The sequence below is a fragment of the Nyctereutes procyonoides genome, unplaced genomic scaffold (assembly GCF_905146905.1).
Source record: "Nyctereutes procyonoides isolate TBG_1078 unplaced genomic scaffold, NYPRO_anot_genome, whole genome shotgun sequence".
NCBI classification, from domain to species: domain Eukaryota; kingdom Metazoa; phylum Chordata; class Mammalia; order Carnivora; family Canidae; genus Nyctereutes; species Nyctereutes procyonoides.
In genome coordinates, this window is record NW_026575052.1 from 67,521,838 (window position 1) to 67,539,901 (window position 18,064).

Genomic DNA, 18,064 nt, shown 5'->3' on the forward strand with positions numbered 1-18,064 from the left:
TGAATTTAGTGCCATCATGATACCCATTCAGTCCCTGTTTTTGTGGATTGTTTCCTTGGACTTCCTCTTTCTTTTACAGAATCCCCCTTTATATTTCTTGCAGATCTGGTTTGATGGTCACATATTCTTTCAGTTCCTGCCTATCTTGGAAGTTCTTTATCTCTCTTTCTATTGAGAATGAGAGCCTTGCTGGATAAAGTATTCTTGGCTGCAGGTTCTTCTCATTTAGGACCCTGACTATATCCAGCCAGCCCTTTCTGGCCTGCTAGGCCTCTGCAGAGAGGTCTGCTGTTATCCTAATACTTCTCCCCATAAAGGTTAGGAATCTCTTGTCTCTTGCTGCTTTAAGGATCTTTTCTTTATCTTTGGAATTTGCAAGTTTCACTGTTAAATGTTGACGTGTTGAGTGGTTTTTATTGATTTCAGGGTGCGATCTCTCTATCTCCTGGATCTGGTTGCCTGTTTCCCTTCCCACGTTAGAGAAGTTCCCAGCTATGATTTGTTCAAATATGCTTTCTGGTCCTCTGTCTCTTTTGGCGGCCTCTGGAACCCCTATTAACCCTAAATTAAATTAGATTTTTCCTTCTGAGGCTGTCATTTTTTTCCCTTAACCTTTCCTCATGACCTTTTAATTGTTTTTCTCTTTTTTTCCTCAGCTTCCTTCCTTGCCATCAATTTGTCTTCTGTGTCACTCACTGGTTCTTCTTCCTCTTTAACCATCATTGTTAGGACCTCCAGTTTGGATTGCATCTTATTTAATTGATTTTTAATTTCTTCCTGATGAGATCTAAATTCTGCAGTCATAAAGTCTCTTGAGTCCTTTATGCTTTTTTCTAGAGCCACCAGTAGCTTTATAATTGTGTTTCTGAATTCACTTTCTGACATTGAATTGTAATTCAGATTTTGTAACTCTGTGGGAGAGAGGACTGTTTCTGATTCTTTCTTTTGAGGTGAGTTTTTCCTTCTAGTCATTTTGTTCATTGCAGAGTGGCCAAAAACCCGTTGTACTGGAAAAAGGAGAAAAAGAGAGAAAAGAGGGGCAAGGGGGAGAACAAACAGAAAACAAAAAGCAAGAGGAGGTATCCTCTGATTCTATATACTGTAAATCCCTTGACTTCCCCGGGACTTTCCAGCCCTGCTTGGTCAATGACTTGCTTTTTCCCCTGTCCTTCCAGCTGGTTTTCTGGGGGAGGGGCCTGCTGCGGTGATTCTCAGGTGTGTGCACCTGGGGGAGCCGCCCAGCCACTTGGCAGGTGCAGGGCTCAGTGCAAGCTGTTTATCCTGTGAAGCTCCTGTTCAGTCCCAGCTACAGGGTGACAGCAGGAGGAACAACAACAGTGGCGGCAGCCAGCTCTCCATCTTTTGAGTCAGCTCCTGCAGTAACTACCGCAGCTCCCAGTCTGCAGGGGCCTGGGTGGTCCGGGGGCAGGGGGCATAGATCTGCACAGCTCGGGGCCGCCTGGCAGCAGGAGCATCCTTGCTGCCCTGTGTCCTCCCGGCCTCTACCTGTCCTGGGGGGAGTGCCGGATCCTGCGCTGTGTCCCCGGTGCCCTGGGCTCTGGGGCCTGCAACACTGGAATCACATTCCCGGGGCCACACAGTGGCCGCCACCTGAGCTCCTCCCCGGGCCCCGCTGGGCGCGGCGTCCAGCCCTTTAGGGAGCTCAGCCTGCAGTGTGTGGAGGGATCTCCCCCAGAGTGCAGTTGCTCTTTTAGTGCCCCTGGGAGCCTGAGGGCATCCGTACCCCTTCTGGGATCCTGCCCGAGCTCCCTGCGAGCGCCTTTCCTTCCAGGAAGATTGGTAAAGTTTCTGCTTCTCCAGGACTGGGCTTTCCTGTCCTGGGGGCACTAGCTGCGTGGCCTTTGCCTGGCTCCTCACGGGGGCTCCTCCCCCTTGGATGCTTTTTTATTTCTTTATGTTTTTCCGTCTTCCTACCTTGATAGAAGCGCGAACTCTTCTGACTGTAGCATTCCAGCTCTTCTCTCTTTAAATCTCAGGCCAAATTCATAGGTTTTCAGGATGATATGAAAGTTATCTAGGTAAGTTGGTGGGGACTGGTAACATCGGGACCCTACTTTTCTGCCATCTTGCCCCGCCTCCTTCTCTTTTTAATATATACCTCAGTGCTATAAATGGTGAGATGAGTGCTACTCTTGGAGGATTCCAGAAATTTTTAACATATTATGTTTTTATTTTCATTCAATATGTGATACCTTGTAATTTCTTTTTTCATTATTTCTTTATTCCGAGGGTTTTTTAAAGATTTTATGTATTTGAGAGAGAAGGAGAGAGAGAGAGTGCACATAGGCGAAGGGAGGTCCAGAGGGGTAAGCGTCCTTCCCTCTGAGTGGGAAGCCCAACATGGGGCTCAATCCCAGGACCCTGAGATCATGACCTGAGCTAAAGGCAGACACTTAATCAATTGAGCCACCTAGGTACCCCGACCCAGGGGTTATTTAGATGTGCATTATTTTTTTTTAAACTTTTTTTTTTAAATTTTTATTTATTTATGATAGTCACAGAGAGAGAGAGAGAGGCAGAGACACAGGCAGAGGGAGAAGCAGGCTCCATGCACCGGAAGCCCGATGTGGGATTCGATCCCGGGTCTCCAGGATCGCGCCCTGGGCCAAAGGCAGGCGCCAAACCGCTGTGCCACCCAGGGATCCCTAGATGTGCATTATTAAACAGTTTGCAAGTATTTGAGTATTTTCCAGAGGTAGGTTTGTTCTTCATTTCTAATTTGATCACTTTGTGGACACAGAACACACTTTCATGACTTCAATCCTTTTGACTTAACTCCCTTTATTAAGGTTTATTTTATGACCCAGAATATAATCTCTTTTGGTAAATGCTCCATGGATACTTGAGAAAGATGGTGGTGGTCAAGTCTTCTATATCCTTGATGATTTTCTGCCTATGACTGCCTCAGACTAAAGTTGTAAATTTGCCTGTTTCTCTTTGCAGTTCTGTTGATTTTTGCCTTATGTATTTTGATGCTATTAATAGATTCATAAGCATTTAGGTTTGTTATGCTTATTTTTCGACCCTTTCATCATTAACAAATGACCTTATACATCACGAGAATATATATTGCTTTGAAATCTATTTTGCCTGGCATTAATATTGCTACTCAAGCTCAGCCTTCTTTTGTCAAGTGTGAGTGTGGTATATCCTTATCTTTGTCCTTTTCACAAATTTGTGTCTTTACATTTTTTAATTAATTTATTTTTTTGTGTGTCTTTACATTTAAAGTGAATTTTTTATAGGCAGCCTATGGTTGTCTCTTACATTTTTATCCATTCTGACAGTTTGCCTTTTAATTGAGACTTTTAGACCATTTTCTTTTTCTTTTATTTTTTGACAATTTTCATTTACTCTGATTATTGATACAGTTGATATAAATCTCTCATCCTGTTTGCTTTCCGTTTGACCTGCTTTGTTCCCATTTTCTTTGCTTTCTGCTTTCTTTTAGATTAATAAACTAATTTTTACAAGTTCAATTTATACATATATATAAATATACACATATATGTGTATGTATGTGCTTTGTTTATTACTATAACTCTTAAGATTTGCTATTTTAGTGATTGCTTTAGGGTTTATATTTTTTTTTTAATTTTTTTTTTATTTATTTATGATAGTCACAGAGAGAGAGAGAGAGAGGCAGAGACACAGGCAGAGGGAGAAGCAGGCTCCATGCACCGGGAGCCCGATATGGGATTCGATCCCGGGTCTCCAGGATCGCGCCCTGGGCCAAAGGCAGGCGCCAAACCGCTGCGCCACCCAGGGATCCCCGCCACCCAGGGATCCCTGCTTTAGGGTTTAAAGCATATGACTCAAGCATCACAGTCCACCTTCTTGTAGTGATATACCACATCATATGTAGTTTAAGAAAATTACAATAGGGAACAAGTGAGTAGCTTAGTGGTTGAGCATCTACCTTTGGCTCAGGGTGTGATCCCAGGGTCCTTGTATCAAGTCCCGCATCAGGCTATCTCAGGGAACCTGCTTCTCCCTCTGCCTGTGTCTCTGCCTCTCTCTCTCTCCATGTCTCTCATGAATAAATAAATAAATAAATAAATAAATAAATAAATAAATAAATAAATAAATAAATAAAGTCTTTTTTTTTTAATTACGATAGTTTACTTCCATTTCTTCTCTCCTAGCCAGATCCTTTGTGGGTCTGTGGGATTATAGTTTCCCTTCAGTTTAGAAAGGTTTCGGTCATGTTTTCTTTTCTTTTTAAAAGATTTTAAAGTTCTATTGATAATAAGATTTTATTCATTCATTTGAGAGAGAGAGCATGAGCAGGGAGAGAGGCAGAGGGAGAGGGAGAAGCAGACTCCCTACTAAGCAGGGAGCCCACCATGTGGCTTGATCCCAGGACACCAAGATGATGACCTGAGCCAAAGGCAGACACCCACTGATTGAGCCACCCAGGCACCTGGTATAATATCTTTACGTTGAAGTTACTCAATATTTATTTCATGTATGAATGAGTTAATGTGAACATGCTCGGTCCCTTATATTCAAAAAGTACTCATATTGTTTTATTTTACTTTTTTAAAGAACAAATTTGTGAGAGAGCATGAGCAGGAGATGGGGAGAGGAACAGAGAGGGAGGGAACGAGGGGGTAAAGAACCTTAAGCAAACTCTGTGCTGAGTGCAGCACCCAATGCCAGGTTCAATCCCACAACTGTGAGATCATGACCTCAGCCAAAACCAATAGTTGGATGCTTTACCAACTGACCCACCCTGATGCCTCCTGTATTTTATTTCTGTTTTTGTTTTTCCTCTGGTGTAGATTCTGTTAGCGTATTGACAATCCGGGATGCAATTCTTAAATACGAAAGATCAATAGAATTAAAAAAAAAAGAGTGTGAACAACTTATAAGAAAAATTTTAAAAGTGGAATATAAGGTCAATGGACTAGAAAAGTTGCTATCAGAAACAAAAGAAATGAAATCTCAGTTAGAGCATCAAAAAGTGGAATGGGAACGAAAACTCTACAGTTTAAGGTATGACATCTTGGTTTTAAGGAAATATTTCAACTATTTACTTTTTTTTTTTTTAATAGACTCCACACTCAGCATGGGGCTTGAACTCACAACTATGAGATCAAGAGTCACATGCTCTGTCAACTGAGCCAGCCAGGAACCCCTTGAAATACTTACTTTTATGCTGCAGATGTGTAGGAGAAGTTTTGTAATTGCTAATTTGCCTTCTGGGATTTTATAGGGAAGGAAACTCCGTTAGAAATGTGAAGTATCAAAAGACGAATGGGTAAAGAAGCAGTGGTCTATGTATACAATGGAATATTCCTCAGCCATTAGAAACGACAAATACCCACCATTTGTTTCCACGTGGGTGGAACTGGAGGGTATTATGCTGAGTGAAGTAAGTCCATCGGAGAAGGACAAACATTATATGGTCTCATTCATTTGGGGAATATAAGAATTAATGAAAGGGAATAAAGGGGAAAGGAGAGAAAATAAGAGGGAAATATCAGTGAGGGTAACAGAACATGAGAGACACCTAACTCTGGGAAACGAACAAGGTGTAGTGGAAAGGGAGGTGAGTGGAGGCTGGGGTGACTGGCTGATGGGCACTGAGGGGGTCACTTGATGGGGTGAGCACTGGGTGATATATGCTGTATGTTGGCAAATTGAACTCCAATTAAAAAAAAAAGATGTAAAGTGTGAGATTCTTTGAAATAATACAGCAAGGTTTTAACAGTGAATACTTCTAATAATTTAATGTATATTCTAAAGCATAATTTTAATGACCGTGTAGAAGTCCATCATATGTAAACCTCATTATTTAACAAATTGAATTTTGGTTGTTTTCTATTTTCCTATATTTTAATTAATGCTATAAGGAATGTCTTTTATTTAATTCTGTTTCTACATTCTTGGTTAATTGGAATAAATTCTTTAATGTAGCATTGTGTTAACATATAAAAATATTTAGTATAGGTCTCTGATCCATATTTTTAAATTGTTCTCAGGAAATTTTATATTATATGCCCCCCAACAGAGTGTGAAATGGCCAATTTTTCTCAAGACAGAAAAATTGGTTTATTCTTAACCTATGCAGGGGTTAAAAAGTAAAATGGGAAAATGATTAATGGTTAAGTTTTTTCAACATTTCTCACATATATAAAGAAAATTAATTCAAAAGTCTGTGCTGAAAGCACATCTTACTCTTTATTCTTTACTTAATATGGGTCCTGTGCTGTTTTCAAAGGAGTTTTCAAATGATTTATAAAATATATAATGATCAACAAGGCTGAGAATATTACAGAATAAGAAACATAAAAAGCATGGGCAATACATATTAGACTCCCTAGTCTAGTGCTGGATCAGAGTCATCTGCAGGTGTATGTAGTGTAAACGACATCTGCTGATGCTGTCTTACCCTGAAGATCATGTTTAGAGGTACCTGTGATGGTTTGTGAAATAAAAATGTATTTCTAGTGAATTTGTAAAGTTGTTGATAAACAGCCACTTCTCTTTTTAATTAGTAACAAAATGATTTGTCTTAATTGAAGCGTAATTATGACTCTGTGGGGAAAAATGGCAATTTTGAACTCTAACTTTCTTGAATAATTTCAGAATTCCTTTGCTTACAACATCTCCCAGAGTTATTACTGACTAAAACTTACTAAGTTGCAAAATGCTTTCTCATTGCTTCTTTTAAACTATATATCTTTTTGAAGAGATTGAAGTGATAAATTAAAAAACATGAGCCCTAGAAAGGGAAAAAAATTGAGAACAGAAAAATTTCCTTTGGATAATGAACCAACATATGGGGAACCAGATCATAAAATAAGATTTTTATTGCTAACAAAACAAATTTTAAAATGAACACATGCATTTGCAGATTGACTTTAAAACAAGAAAAAGAAAAAAGGAGAAGTGCTGAAATGTTACATATAAATATTAAGGAGCAATTAAGAAGTAAAGAAGAGCTGAGTGAAGTAAGTCAATCGGAGAAGGACAAACATTATATGGTCTCATTCATTTGGGGAATATAAATAATAGTAAAAGGGAATGTAAGGGAAGGGAGAAGAAATGTGTGGGAAATATCAGAAAGGGAGACAGAACATAAAGACTCCTAACTCTGGGAAACAAACTAGGGGTGGTGGAAGGGGAGGAGGGCGGGGTGTTGGGGTGAATGGGTGACGGGCACTAAGGGGGGCACTTGACGGGATGAGCACTGGGTGTTATTCTGTATGTTGGTAAATTGAACACCAATAAAAAATAAATTTATTATAAAAAACAAGAAGTAAAGATCTTTCATCCATTTTGAGTTTATCTTTGCGTATGGTGCAAGAGAATGGTCTAGTCTCATTCTTCTGCATGTGGCTGTCCAGTTTTCCCAGCACCATTTATTGAAGAGAGTATCCTTTTTCCAGTGGATAGTCTTTCCTGCTTTGTCGAATATAACTTGACCAGAGTCGAGGGCCCATTTCTGGATTCTCTATTCTGTTCTATTGATCTATGTGTCTGGTTTTGTGCCAGTACCACACTGTCTTGATGATCACAGCTTTGTAATACAGCTTGAAATCCGGCATTGTGATGTCCACAGCTCTGGTTTTCTTTTTCAATATTCCCCCAGCTGTTTGGGGTTTTTTCTGATTCCACACAAATCTTAAGATTATATATTCCAGCTTTCTGAAGAAAGTGAAGAAAGTCCATGGTATGTGGATAGGAAAGCATTGAATGTAAATCGCCCTGGGTTAGCGTAGACATTTTGACAATATTAATTCTTCCAATCCATGAGCATGGAATATTTTTCCATCTCTTTGTGTCTTCCTGGATTTCCTTCAGAAGTGTTCTGTAGTTGTTAGGGTATAAATCCTTTATTTCTTTGGTTAGGTTTTCCTTGGTATTGGTGGTGATCTCTCCTTTTTCATTCGTGATTTTATTAATTAGAGTCTTTTCTCCTTTGTTTTTTAAAAGGCTGGCTAATGGTTTATGTATCTTATTCTTCCTTTCAAAGAACCAACTCCTGGTTTTGTTGATCTGTTCCACAGTTCTTCTGGTCTCTATTTCATTGAGTTCTCAAATCTTCACTCTCTCTGTTCTACTTGGTAAAGGTTTTATTTACTGTTCTTTCTTCAATTCCTTTAGGTGCAAGGTTAGCTTGTGCCTTTGAGGTTTTTTCCCAATCTTTTGAGGGATGCTTGTATTGCGATGCATTTCCCGCTTAGGATTGCTTTGGCTGTATCCCAAGGATTTTGAATGGTTGTATCTTCATTTTCATTCGTTTCCATGAATCTTTTTATTTCTTCTCTAATTTTCTGGTTGACCCATTCATCTTTCAGCAGGATGGTCTTTCTCCTCCATGTGTTTGAGTTTCTTCCAGATTTCTCCTTGTGATTGAGTTCTAGTTTCAAAGCATTGTGGTCTGAAAATATGCAGGGGACAATCCCAATGTTTTGGTATTGGGTGGCCTATTCTGAGAAAGTTCCATGAGAAGACTGTGTATTCAGTTGCTTTTGGATGTAAAGTTCTGTAAATATCTGTGAAATCCATGTGGTGCAGTGTATCGTTTAAAGCTCTTGTTTCTTTGGAGATGTTGTGCTTAGAAGATCTGTCATTTGCACAACGTGCCGTGTTTAAGTCTCCTGCTACTAGTGTATTATTATCTAAGTATGCCTCTACTTTGGTTATGAATTCATTGAAATACTTGGAAGCTCCCACATTAGAAGCATAAATATTCATGATTGTTAGATCTTCTTGTTGGATAGACCCTTCAAGTATGATATAGTGTCCCTCTTCATCTCTTACTACAGTCTTTGGGATAAACTTTAATTTATCTGATATAAGGATGGCTACCCCTGCTTTCTTTTGAAGACCATGTTAATGGTAAATGGTTCTCCAACCTTTTATTTTCATGCTGTAGGTGTCCTTATATCTAAAATGAGTCTCTTGTAGACAGCAAATAGATGGGTCTTGATTTTTTTATCCAGTCCGAAACCCTGCGTCTTTTGATGGGATCATTTAGCCCATTCACATTCAGAGTACCTATTGAAAGATATTAATTTACTATCATTGTAATGTCTATTCAGTCCCTGTTTTTGTGGATTATTTCTTTGGGCTTCCTCTCTTTTACAGGGTCCCCATTAATATTACTTGCAGAGCTGGTTTGGTGGTCAATGTTCTTTCAGCTTCTGCCTATCTTAGAAGCTCTTTAATCCTATTCTGAACGAAAGGCTCACTGGATAGAGTATTCTTGGCTGGATGTTCTTGTCATGTAGAACCCTGAATATTTCCTGCCAGCTGTTTCTGGCCTGCCAGATCTCTGTGGAGAGGTCTGCTGTTAATCTAATATTTCTCCCCATATAAGTTAGAAATCTCTTGTCTCTTGCTGTTTTAAGGGCTTTCTTTTTCTTTGGAATTTGCTTGTTTCACCATTAAATGTCGAGTTCTGCTCCCCTCCCCCCCTTGGTGGGGAACCTCTCTATCTCCTGGACCTGAATGCCTTTTTCCCTCTCCAAATTAGGGAAGTTCACAGGTATGATTTGTTCAAATATCCTTTCTGGCCCTCTGGCCCTCTCGACCTCCTGTGGAACCCCAATTATGCATAGAATTTTTCCTTCTGAGGCTCTCAGTTATTTCCCTTAACCTTTCCTCATGGTCCTTTAATTGTTTTTCTGTTTTCTCTTCAGCTTTCCTCTTTGCCATCAACTTATCTTCTGTGGCACTCACTTTTTCCTCTAACTCATTAACCCTCATTGTTAGGACCTTCAGTTTGGATTGCATCTCATTTAATTAATTTTTAATTTTGGACTAATTAGATCAAAATTCTGCAGTCATGAAGTTTCTTTAATAATACTCTTCGCTTTTTTACAGAGCCACCACTAGCTTTATAATTGTGCTTTTGAATTGACTTTCTGACATCGAATTGTAATTCAAATTCTGTAAGTCTGGGGAAGAGAGTACTGTTTCTGATTCTTTCTTTTGTGGTGAGATCTTCCTTCCAGTCATTTTGCTCACTGCAGTGGCTGTATGAACGGGCTGAGTCAAGACTATCAACCACAATATAAGTCAATTTCACCTTAGATGATTGTTTTTAAACATTTCATTTATGTATTCATGAGAGAGAGAGAGGGGCAGAGACACAGGCAGATGGAGAAGCAGGCTCCATGCAGGGAGCCTGATGTGTAACTTGATCCTGGGACTCCAGGATCATGCCCTGCGCTGAAGGCAGGCACTAAACCACTGAGCCACCCAAGGTTTTTATCCTTCGATGATTCTGACAAGGTCCATGACATGAAATTTAAAATGAAGAGAACAACAAAATAACACAAAATGACCACTAAAGTGAAAAACAAATTTTAAAACAAAGTAGTAGAAAATAAAAGGCCAAGAATGCCAAGGAAGAAAAAAAGAGAAAAAAAGCAAAGGTAAAAAGGGGAAAAAGAAAAAAAGTCGAAAAATAAAATGTTGGGGGGACTGGGACATGGTGGTGGTGATGAAGTTGTAGTGGAGGGAGAATGTAGTCTACCTGAGGGGTCCTAGGGGGTGATCCCCTTGGTCCTGGGTGTATTAAGTTCTGTATGTTAGAAGATACTGAGTCCCAAATTTCTATAAACCAGAAATACTTGTAGAGAGCCCCAACATTGTTCCCCAAAACATAAATGAGATAAAAAGGGGGGCAGAATGGGAATGAAGAGAGAATATAGTCTCACAGAATGAACCAGCACGGTATACCACTTGGTTCTGGGTGCATGCTGGTCCTGTTTTAGAAGGTATTGTGCCATTGTAGAACAAAATGAGGCAGAGAAAACAAAACACACACACACAAAAAAACATATCTCGTCTAGCTCCCAAAATTAAGTTGAGCATGTTGAAGGGAATCTAGAAGTGGAAAATATATCTAAGACGTGTAATTGTAAAAATATGAGAGTCAAAAAGGAAGAAACTTAAAAATGAAGAGGTGGCAAAATATTGTAGTTAAGGTGGGAAAAGAGAAAGAAAATTGGAAACTTACAGTCTGATATAAAAATGAGTTGTACTGGAACATGGGGTGGGAAAAGAGGGGTACCCTCTAGTTCTATATAGTGTAGATCCCTTGCCTTCCTCTGGAGTTTTCCAGCGCTGCTGGGTTGGGAACTTGCTCTTCCCCTGTCCTTCCAGCTGGTCTTCTGGGGGAGGGGCAGGTGTGTGCACCTTGGGGAGCTGTCCCACCCCCTGCTGGGTGCAGGGTCAGGGGGAGCCGACCTCCGTGAGGCCCGTGTCCCGTGGCGGTCCTGCACCGGGTGACACCAGGAGGGACAACCACACCGGTGGCAGCCAGGTCTCCCTGGCCCTGGAGGGGCTCCCCCCGCAGGGACTCCCGCCATCTCCGAGTCCACAGGGGCCTGGATGCTCCCGGGGCAGGAGCGTCCTCGCTGTCCTGGGCCCTCCCCGCCTCGGCCTGTCCCGGGGGGAGCGCAGGATCCCGGCTGTGTCCCCTGGGGTCCGGGGCCTGCCTGCTGGAGTCTGGCTCCCGGAGCCCCTCCCGACACACCGGCTTCTCCCCGAGGCCCCGCGCAGCGTGCTCCAGCCCTTTACGGAGCTGGGCCGGTGTGGGGGGCGCTCTCCCCCAGCGCCCCTCCTCTGTCAGTGACCCCGGAGACTGGAGGTGCCCCCCGCCCCACCACTTGCTGCCCGAGTTCCCTGCTGAGCGCCTTTCCATCCCGGAGGAATCCGGGGCGGGTTTTAAAGCTCTCACTTGTCCGCTTCTCTGGGACTGGGCTTTTCCGCCTGGGAGGCTTTTCCCACTGCAGGCCTCAGCCCGGCTCCTCCGGTGCCCCTCCCCTTTTTTATTTTTTTCCGCCTCCCTACCTTGTTAGAAGCAAAAACCCTTCTCTGTAGCATTCTGACTGTTCTCTCTTTAAATCTCAGGTCGGGGGGATCCCTGGGTGGCTCAGCGGTTTGGGCCTGCCTTTGGCCCATGGCATGATCCTGAGTCCCGGGATCGAGTCCCACGTCAGGCTCCCTGCATGGAGCCTGCTTCTCCCTCCTCCTGTGTCTCTGCCTCTCTCTCTCTCTCTCTCTCTCTCTCTCATAAATAAATAAATAAATAAATAAATAAATAAATAAATCTTTAAAAAAAAAAATCTCAGGTCGGGCACTTACCGGGGGGAGAGGGGGCACTTGACGGGATGAGCACTGAGTGTTATATGTTGGCAAATCGAACTCCAGTAAAAAAATAAATAAAAATCATCAGTCATTCAATCTCAGGTCAAATTCGTAGGTGTTCAGGATGATTTGAAAGTTATCAAGGTAAGTTGGTGGGGCCAGGTGCTTGAGGATCCCTACTCCTCCCTCACCTTGCCCCCGTCCCACCCAAGATGGAATTCTAAACAATCACCTTTGCAAACGAAATGAGACAGAAATGTCTCATACTAAAATGAATTCTGAGGTATTTTCTTTAGTTATTTTGAAGTATGTGTGTATGTATTTGTACGTATGTATAATTTATTTTTTGGAATTATTATTTTTCTCCATGCATGTGTATATTTCTAAAAAACCAACCCTGTACATTATGGAAAGTACAGAGGATTTTAAAAGAATACATATGTGTGTGTGTGTGTGTATACATATATACATACATACATACATACACACACATATGGGTCTATATAGGGGGGAGTGAAGTTTGTAGACCATTCATTAATTTAAATGCATTTGTCTACAGGTGTCAAATAGTGACATTCATAATGCCCTTATCTGAAAGAGAAGTTTTTATTATTTTGGAAAATAGTATGGAATTTATGAGCTTTCCATAGCACAAAACTCTTGCTACTAACAACATATGTTTTAGTTTTTGGCAATTCCTTCACCACCTCTATATTCATAGAGAGGTTAGTTTCACACTTCCACTGATGAACAGTGGAAGGAAAAGTGTAGCCCGTTTTAAGACCTTACTTCAGATGTTAGTCTCCTAATTTTGAGAAGAGTAACAATTTGCTCCAAGTAGTATCTGATTTCATTACAAGGAGCTTTTGAAATAATCATATGCTGTAATATATACTTACTGATAATTTATTGATAAGTCTTTTGTTCCTAATAAAATAGCTCAGTGTATTTTCCCCACTTCTGCATTTATTGCCATTTTAAACATCTGAAGAGGAAATAAAATTAGTTGCAGCCACAAATAATCTCATGATTTTTCTAGGAGCTACATAAATTTTACCTTAGTTAGTATTGGTATTTTGAAATATAAGGCTTTTTTTTTTTCTTTTTAAAAGACTTTCTGGATTCATTTGACAGAGTACAAGCAGGGGGAATAGAGGCAGAGGGAGAGAGAAAAAGAAAAGCAGGCTTTCTGTGGAGCAGGGAGCCTGACACGGGACTTGCTCTGAGGATCCGGGGACCATGACCTCAGCCGAAGGCAGAGGCTTAACTGACTGAGCCACCCAGCCACTCCTGAAATACAAGGCTTCTTTTGTATTTAAGATTCACACTAGAGAAGTAGCTTCAGTTTGGTGCCAGAACAGTGGTAGTGGGTACAAAGACCTGGGGAATGTCCTGCAGCTCACTTAGTATTTTTAACCTCTCCATTCTGGAATTGTGATAACTAAAAGAGATAATTAATGTATGCAGACATGTTTGTAGTACAATGCCTAGATTTATTAGTTATCAGTAGATAAAATTCTTATAACTGAGTGTAGAAATGTTAGAAAAGTAGAATACGTATGGAATATTCTCAGGACAAAGTGAGGTTAGGAAATTGAATCTGTCCAAATATATGCAGAGCTAAGGGTTTTCCTGTGGACTGTGTTAGATGTGAGACTGTAAACTCAATTTTAGTGTAGTCAGATGTATTAGTCTTTTCTTTCAGGCCTTCTGCGTTTGTTGTAAACCAGAGAAAGACCTTTCCAATTCTGAGATTCTTAGGATTTTGTCATGATTTCTTTTTCCTTTCATGCATCCATTGCTTTCAATTAAACTTTTGAACTTTGGGGAATTTATGCTTGCACAAAAGTTTGAGGCTTGGATCCAACTTTGTGTGTTTCCAGTTGGATATCCACTTAACTGCAACCTATTCCTTGTATAAACATAGGATATTCTTTGATTTCAGAGAAAATCATGATAATGTCATTTTATTGAGTTCCAGCTAAAAGACTCTTGTTTTACTTAGGTTTCTCCTCCTCATGAAAAAGAAAAAGGTCTGTTACATGAAAACTGCATGTTGCAAGATGAAATTGCCATGCTAAGACTGGAAATAGACACAATAAAGAATCAGAAGCAGGAAAAGGCAAAGAGGTATTGTGAAGACACTGAAATTGAAAAAGAAAAGAATGACAGTCTTCAAAACGCCATAAAACTGAATGACGTAACATTAACAAATACAGTATTCCAGTCTAGTGGGCAGCTGAATGTTGTGACAACTGAGAATACCATGCTGAACTCTAAACTGCAGGATGAAAAGCTAAACAGAGAAAGACTGGAAGCAAAACTTCAATCATACCGAGCTAGACTCGCTACAGCTATACAGGATCGTGATCAAAGTCAGGCATCAAAAAGAGACCTAGAACTTGCTTTCCAGAGAGCAAAAGATGAGTGGTGTCATTTACAGGACAAAATGAACTTTGAGATGTCTAACTTAAAAGATAACAATGAGGTGCTTTCTCAGCAACTTTCTGAAGCCGAAAGTAAATTCAATGCCCTAGAAATTGAGCTCCAGTATACAAGAGATGCTCTCAGAGAAAAGACTTTGGCTTTAGAACATGTACAAAGAAACCCAAAACAAACACAGGGCCAGAAGAAGGAAATTGAGCAGAAATATCAAAACGAACAAGGTAAAGTGAATAAATACATTGGAAAGCACGAATCCTTAGAAGAGAAATTATCTCAACTACAAAGTGAAAATATGTTGCTCCGAGAGCAACTAGATGATGCCTACAGCAGAGTGGAGTGTAAAGAAAAGACTAGAATTGATCTCGAAGACCAGGTTCAGGTTATTGTAAGAAATATTCAAGCTGAAAGTGAAAAACGAAGTCTTATACTGCAAGAAAGAAATAAGGAGTTAATCAATGAATGTAAACATTTAATGGAAAGAGTATATACTTATGAAAAGGAGAAAGAAGAAAGAGAAGTAAGTATTCAGAAAGACAAATATTTTTCAAGCTTCCTGTTAGAAAATTCAAAGTAATGTTTGGTTATGGCTTATTAGTCCAGTTTTTTTTTTTTTTTTGGAGAGAAATAGTGCACCTGCACCTAAATGGGAGTGGGGCAGATGGAGAGGGAGAGAGAATCCAAAGTGGGCTCTATGCCCAGTGCAGAGCTCCACTTATGACCCTGAGATCACAACCTGAATGATTATGGGTCAGTTTTGAATCTAGATGAATGTAAAAAAATATAGACCTATCAGTCAGCATAACTTGTATCCAGCAAATAAAAATTAGACCTGAAAGGTGCTTTAATTTGAATAAAAATGTGCGTCATCTATGAGAAACCTCAAGAGGTTAAGTTATACATTGTTAAAGAAAGGAGTCTGATACTAATAATTTATTGTTAGTACTACTAAAATAGTTTTAATTCTTGTCACCGCATTTTAATACCATGGTGAACAGATAAGTGGAAATGCTCATACCTGAGTGTTTTGACCTTGAGGTTCAAATAAGTGGATTAACTTGACAACTAACTCCAGATTTGTCACATGAACTGAAGTGTAGGTGCTGTATCTCAGTACTTTTTTTTTGATAGCTTTTTAAGCATTTTCAGTTAGCATACTTTTATTTTTATTTATGTAAATTTAAATGTTTAGTCTCAAATTATTCTTGTGACCTTTTAACTCTTTGAAGGCATCTACTTTTCACTAAAGCATAATTTGGGATAACTGGTGACTTAGCAAAGCTGTATTTGATTTCATCTTCCCACTACGGTTTATAATTTAAGCATTTTTCAAATAATTTGCTCATTTCAAAACTCAAGTAACTACCATTTGGGCTTAAAATTTTCCAATAGAATTGTATCTTTGTGATTTATTAATTTAGCACTGGATCTCCATTTTCAGGCTACTGAGGGAGGGATGGCAGGATTCTTGTATAGCAGGAGTGGAGTGAGCATGAACAGGGGAGGGAGCTCTAGGAGCTGAGGCCAGGAGGGAGGCAGAAGCCAGGTTATGTAGGGGGCTTGAGGGCCATTAGTATGACTTCACTTTTGTTCTGAGATAGTAACCTATTGGAAGGATTTGAGCAGAGGATTGAGTATGTGAAGAACTCGGAAGTTAATTTTAGTCTCTAATAAAAAAGAGAGAAAACATTTCATTAATGTAGAATTTACCACTGCTAGTCTCACCTATGTAATACCCATTTCTTTTTGAGACTTCAGCAGGCTGGGAACCTTTGCAAATTCATCAACAAGGAATGGAGAGTGGGGCTGAGATAATTATGTATGTAACATAATACTGACTAGGCAGGAGGATAACACTTTTTGTGTCTTTAACTGAATTCACTTAACAGCAGTATGTACATTCTAGGAATAAAAGGTGAGTTGATGTATGTGGTGATAAAGTACATACGTTAGAATTATATATTATTAACATAATAATAGGATGATTTCTAAAATCAGTAACAGAAGGTCTTATTAGGTAGTTATGAGAGAACTTCAACAAGAACTGGCTGATGCCCTAAAACACAATCTATGTCACAGGCTTCACCGGAGTTATCACATTATCGTATTAATTTAGAAGATGAGGTACAGGATTTAAAAACATTGGATCAAATCAGAAGTCAGGTATGTATTACATATAACATGTCAACAGTTCATCTGTAGCTGGTTAAATAATATAAAGTGTTTTAGGATGCTAATTTCCATGGACCACTTTCTTTTGTGTTTTCATTTCAATTTAGCATAATTTTAGTGTCTTCACCATGCACTTATTTATTAAATTCTGACTTTTCATTCTGCTCTCTGTGTTATATGTCTTTTCTTATAGCATTTACCCATTCACAGAAACTGAGGGACTTTTTTTTTCCTGCTATACATTTTTTTTAACGATTTATTTATTTATTTGAGAGAGAGAGAGAGAATGCATGTCCATGCACACTCATGAGTAGGGGGAGGGGCACAGGGAGAGAGAAAGAATCTCCAGGAGATTCCCTGCTGAGTACAGAGCCCCATGCCAGCTTAAACCCACCACCAATGAGATCATGACCTGAGCTGAAATCATGAGTTGGACACCTAAACCAACTGAGCCACCCAGATGCCCTAAAAACAATGTTTTCTAATGAGATCTCTATTACCATGATGAGGCGAGCTAGATAAAATCAGAAGATAAGGTTTAATGGAATGTTTCAGAAAATCGTCTTACTCCTCATCTTCACTTTTATTGATGGATATAGACTGTACTGATTTCAGGAAAACTTGTAAAGAAAGGTTACGACTAGTGGAACTGAGGCATTTCCTTCATTTTCTTTTCCTTTTATATATTTATTTTTAATATATTTATTTACAAATATTATAAACTATTTATATTTTTAATATTTATATATTAAAAATGCTTGGAAATATTCAGATGATGTATATACAGCCAAAAGAGAGAATTAAGAAAATTATCTAGGTCCTGCCATTGACTCTTTTTAAAAGCTTTATTGAGCTATAAATACACCTACCATACAGTTGACCCATTTAACATGTGTTGTTGTTGCTGAGTATATTTATAGGGTTTTGCAACTATCACTGCCATCAGAACATTTTCATCACCCTGAAAAAAAACCCTTAGCTGTTGCCCTTGACCTCCGGCAACCAGATGTCTACTTCTTGTCTCCATAGAGTTGCCTATTGTGAATGTTTCATATAAAGGGAGTCACACCATGTGTGGTCCTTTGTGACTCACTTCTTTCACTTCCTGTTTGCAGGGTTCGCCTATGTTCTAGCATACGTCAGTGCTTCATTTCTTTTTCTGGTCAGACAGTCCTCCATTGTGGGCTAACGCCCTTGTTCATTCATCATTTAATGCACCTTTGGGTTATTTCCACTTTGTGGCCATTAATAATGCTGCTGTGAACATTGATTTAGTTGTTGTCTGGACATCTGTTTGTATTTCTCTGCCATCAGA

The 18,064-nt window shown here is 39.7% G+C and overlaps 1 protein-coding gene across 1 annotated transcript in view; it reads left to right on the forward strand.

Annotated features, from left to right (window-relative positions):
* The window catches only part of LOC129513687 (ankyrin repeat domain-containing protein 26-like), a 179,527-nt gene that overhangs the window by 134,510 nt on the left and 26,953 nt on the right, over positions 1 to 18,064 (forward strand). The window contains exons 30-33 of the mRNA XM_055331948.1: positions 4,806 to 5,019; positions 6,884 to 6,980; positions 14,141 to 15,097; positions 16,657 to 16,740. Coding sequence (XP_055187923.1) covers positions 4,806 to 5,019; positions 6,884 to 6,980; positions 14,141 to 15,097; positions 16,657 to 16,740 — 1,352 coding nt within the window. The remainder of the gene's footprint in view (positions 1 to 4,805; positions 5,020 to 6,883; positions 6,981 to 14,140; positions 15,098 to 16,656; positions 16,741 to 18,064) is intronic.